The sequence below is a fragment of the Lingula anatina genome, chromosome 5 (assembly GCF_051362555.1).
Source record: "Lingula anatina isolate TDL-2025a chromosome 5, LinAna3.0, whole genome shotgun sequence".
In the NCBI taxonomy this organism is placed as follows: Eukaryota; Metazoa; Brachiopoda; class Lingulata; order Lingulida; family Lingulidae; genus Lingula; species Lingula anatina.
In genome coordinates this window covers 22,512,534-22,516,863 of record NC_141771.1, presented here as the reverse complement: position 1 = coordinate 22,516,863, position 4,330 = coordinate 22,512,534, and the positions used below count along the sequence as shown (strand labels likewise).

The 4,330-nt window shown below is 37.3% G+C and overlaps 1 protein-coding gene across 1 annotated transcript; it reads left to right on the top strand.

The window, feature by feature from the left end:
- Positions 1-1,668: 1,668 nt before the first annotated feature.
- LOC106161823 (uncharacterized) lies at positions 1,669-4,120 on the top strand. Its single transcript, XM_013538853.2, has 4 exons — positions 1,669-1,789; positions 1,957-2,269; positions 2,482-2,671; positions 3,478-4,120. Exons 1-4 carry the CDS (start codon positions 1,773-1,775, stop codon positions 3,825-3,827), a joined length of 870 nt encoding a protein of 289 aa, XP_013394307.2. The 5' UTR covers positions 1,669-1,772; the 3' UTR covers positions 3,828-4,120.
- Positions 4,121-4,330: the final 210 nt, after the last annotated feature.

Genomic DNA, 4,330 nt, shown 5'->3' with positions numbered 1-4,330 from the left:
GAAGATATCATTTTTGTCTGCTTAACGTGATAAACAGGTGGTTACACAGGGGCAGATCCGGGATTTGAAGGCGGGGTCAGTGTTTTTTTAAGAATGACAGGCCTTGGATTCGAAGCCGACCCTCGGCCCCCTTGTGGTGGGGATTATGCCGTGCCGATGGTCAAACAGTGTCATTTGGAATGGTTAAGAATTATAAATCGGCAAGTTAAAATTCTAATTTCAAGAGGGGAGTATTAGTGTGATTTTTTCTTCAGAAGGCGAAGGGGAGATCAGCCCCACCACCTGCCTCCCCCTGCCCCCCCTCTAAAAACGACTTACCTTTTACACAGAGCAATGTCATAAAATACTGCATGAGTGATAGGACATGTTCATTGGTGATTACACCATTTTAAACAAAACGAGGTGGCTTTATGATTTTAAATTCTGGTTAAAATATTTGTTCATCGTTGATTACATGTGGATTATTTTGATCCCCCCCCCCCCCCCCAAGAAACCCTTTCGTTTCAGAGGACCTGTGACATCACAAAACCTGCCGCTATGGTCGGAGCGGCTGTTTCCCGTGTCTGCAGTAGTATAAAATAACATTACTGTAAACAGAATTTATAGACACGAACATGTAGGAGGCGTGCAGAACGGTTTCCTGAATCATTTAGAATTTCTTATTGCTTTAAAACCGGCTTGAAGACTGGTTATTATTATTTTTTTTCAGTTGCTTCACCTTTAGAAAGTTTAAATACAAAGAAGACATTATGGTGATGTGAGTTTTTCTTCAAACAAAAACCCTCTCTATGAAAGTGTGTTTTCCTGACGACTGCAGTTAGCTGACATAAAGCTCCAAAAACAAATAATGCTTTACTGTCTCTTGTGTAATGATTACAAAATTGTCAAAGCATGTCAGACTCTAAACATGTAACTCTATCAATAAGTGTTTTGATCATTTGATAAATGTCTGTTATTTTCATAATACATTTTTAATGTCTTTTTGTATCATACCTTGACCACATATTGAAATATCCATGCAATCCTTACTATATGGCATTGTTTCGCCTATGAAACGGGCTAAAATTGAGTGTCTTGAATTATGCATGTAGTATATCCCACAAAGACAGATTTTGAAATATAGTTAAAATGAAATTTTAGAATCATTATTTTTTTAATCATTTTTCATTGTCTTCATGATGTTGGAAATATATTTGACAGGGAAATATGTAAGTTAGAGACTCAATCTAAAAAACAAAGAGCTTCATACAGCTCTTTGTTTCTCTCTAGTAAGACAAAAATAGTATTTTTCTATATATTGTAAACAACTTTCTCTCTGTTACCTAAAAGCTGAACAAACAGTTTTACGTAAATTTATCGCTTTAGTTTGTAATCATTTTCTCACTGTTTAGAACAGATCATTGATGAAATATTTACATATAAAGGGAGATTCTAAACAACATGGCGTAGAATGGTTAAATTGGATGTGCAGAAAATGTGTAAATACAATATCACAATTTTGGGTGATAAGAAGACATTTCCCTACTTTAAAGAGATATTAGAAAAGCCTTTGAATAAAAACTTGTCATTCTATGATAAGAACGCGTGTCTTTTTTTAATAAATGATACATTTAGAACAAATGTGTTCACTCAGCGAACTCTAATGTTACTTGAGAGTCCATTATTATCAATTCCCGAGTCTGCATATACATATATACTTTTACCGTCTGCGCCTAGGGCTCTATATTATATAACGAGTTGTGCTTAGACAACTATCAGTATAACTTTATATCATGGAGATTTCAGTCAGGTGAGTGGTTGCAGCCGTTTTGCGTGTTCGTAATTAATAGTTTGTTAACCTTTGGTTTAGATCTCTCTTTCTCTCTCTCTCTCTCTCTGTGTGTGTGTGTGTGTGTGTGTGTGTGTGTGTCTATTAACACAATATAACCTAATTGCCTGCTCCAATCTTTCCTATAGGAAATTCCTCTCCGCATTGGTCTTCATCTTGGTGGCCTCCATGATCAGTCCCGGCGTGGACGCCACTGGAACATATTATCCAAGACCATACATGTACTTCTACAAATATGTTCCCTGGCGCAGACTCCCGTCCACGTGTCAGAAACCAGAGACGCCTTGTTACAACTATGTCCTGACTCTCGTCATCGATGGAACGGTTGACCTGAGTAACGTCCAAGGAACGCGCAGTGACATTCTGGCTCATCAGAGATTGGCTGGTCGCTCTGAGACGGACGCCATTGCTGAGGGGAAGAGAGCCACTGCGTGGTTAAAGGTGAGACTACGTCAGATCTCGTTTTCTCTCTCTCTCTCTCTCTCTCTCTCTCTCAATTGAAAAGGGCAATACACATTTGCATTGTGATTGTCATGATAATTCATGTTTATTTATAATACGACTTTTTTGATTTATATGCAAAATGTATCTCTTATGAAGAGACAATTTAAGTTTTACAATATTAATTTCCACACATAAATTTATCTCTTAAGAACAAATACGGCATCGATTTCACCGGGATACCGGACGAAGCGTACATAGATGGCACCAAGGCAGTGACTAGTGAAGACGGGGCCTTTACATTCAGTACCTTCATCCTGGACCCCGCCGCCAGGTATAGGCTTGTGTCAGCCAGTAAAGGAGATAAAGTGCAGTTCTTCAATACCCCAGTGTCCGAGTCAGGTAAGCGAGAGTCTGTGCACAAACCCAACATTATTTCCTGCATGAGCTGCACGATTCAACATGAATTAAAGGGATAATAACTCTTCGTATGAGATCTATATTTCACAATAAAAATATTGTAAACAACTCTACGAATATAATATATTCTGTTTTACTACAAAAACGGCAGTTATAGCTATTATTCTGAAATCTGAGCTTGTCATCGGACCACGTGACCTCCATAGATGGCTATAGTCTGTTAAGAGATCATTTTCCAAAAACCAAAATTTTAGAAAAAAACAAGAACAGGGACTAACTTTGAATGTTGAAATTGATTCATTAATCATTGGTAAATGGAAAATTGTTGTTTACTCCAGGAGAATAAATTGTTTGACCAAAACTATCCCTTTAATTACATTTATTTAGACGTATTGAATGAATCCGATATTTGAACACCTCTCAAAAAGAAAAGATGAAAAGAAAAAATAACCTACATGTGGGGTTCTGATAAGTTCATATTACATGTATAACATAAAATTTGCTTTAACTATGTGCCTCTATAAGATGGGATGTTCACATTTGTATTGATTTATTATTTTCTCTTTCTTTTGCAATGCAAATATACATGTATTATTAAGAAACTTGAATGATGCACATTGTCTGATAATTATATTTTTGTTCACATACTGAGCGGTGTATTATTTTAGGTAATATGCATAGATTCTAGTGTTAATGATGCGAAATGAACAACCCTGAATTAATTAAAGGTAGCAACGTACAGGTTAACCGTATTGTAGCTAAATGTCATATATATTCCTCGACTTCAGGCTGGATAGTTTCGGTTATTAAAGATTTCAAGGCAAGTGGTACATTCAACGGACTTCTCCCTGAAGGCGCAAAGATCTTGTACGGCGATTACGTCACTTCTTTGTGCAACCACGTGACCGGACGTTGGTTCTACTTCCGCTCTCCATGTCGCAATATATTCCGAAAGGCAAGACTTGTCATCCATTTCGAAAGCCGGACTTTTTTGACTTACGGAGACCTTACGATAATCGACGCTATTCTGAAAGAGAGATCGTGGGGGGCTGGTTTGGGGCGAGGGGTGATGTTTTCAGAGCCGGGAAATAAGAAGTGTGCTCGGAACGTGATGACATTTCCTGCCACTTTGCCATAATTTCGGTATTTACATAACTTTTGACAGCTGATTGGTGGTATATACATTACATAGGATTTAAATAGACAGAGGGCTTCTTGAATAGATGTACATGCAATATTCTGCCGTTGACTCAGACATTGGCAAGTGTACCCTGGAGGTGTTCTATTCCCATAGATGTATGGTTAAAATGCGTACTGATGGCAATTAATTCTGTTACCTACTGAGTACATGTATTTATGCAATTTTGGAATTTTGGGATACGCATATCAGTAAAAATATTTTTCATATAAATTTAAAACAAGCTACAGAAAAAAAAAATATGTCGCAGCAAATGTAATGAATAAAATACCTTCTTCATTGTCGATTATCAATTTTTTTATTTCCAATTAACGTACGCTACGACAGTAAACACAGTGATATACTTCGACAACTGCATTCAATATCAGTAAAATTTTGAAGGTACTCAGTGTCCGGAGGACCTTCACTACAATGAAACTGCAGGTCCTCCTAAGTTCGAGCAG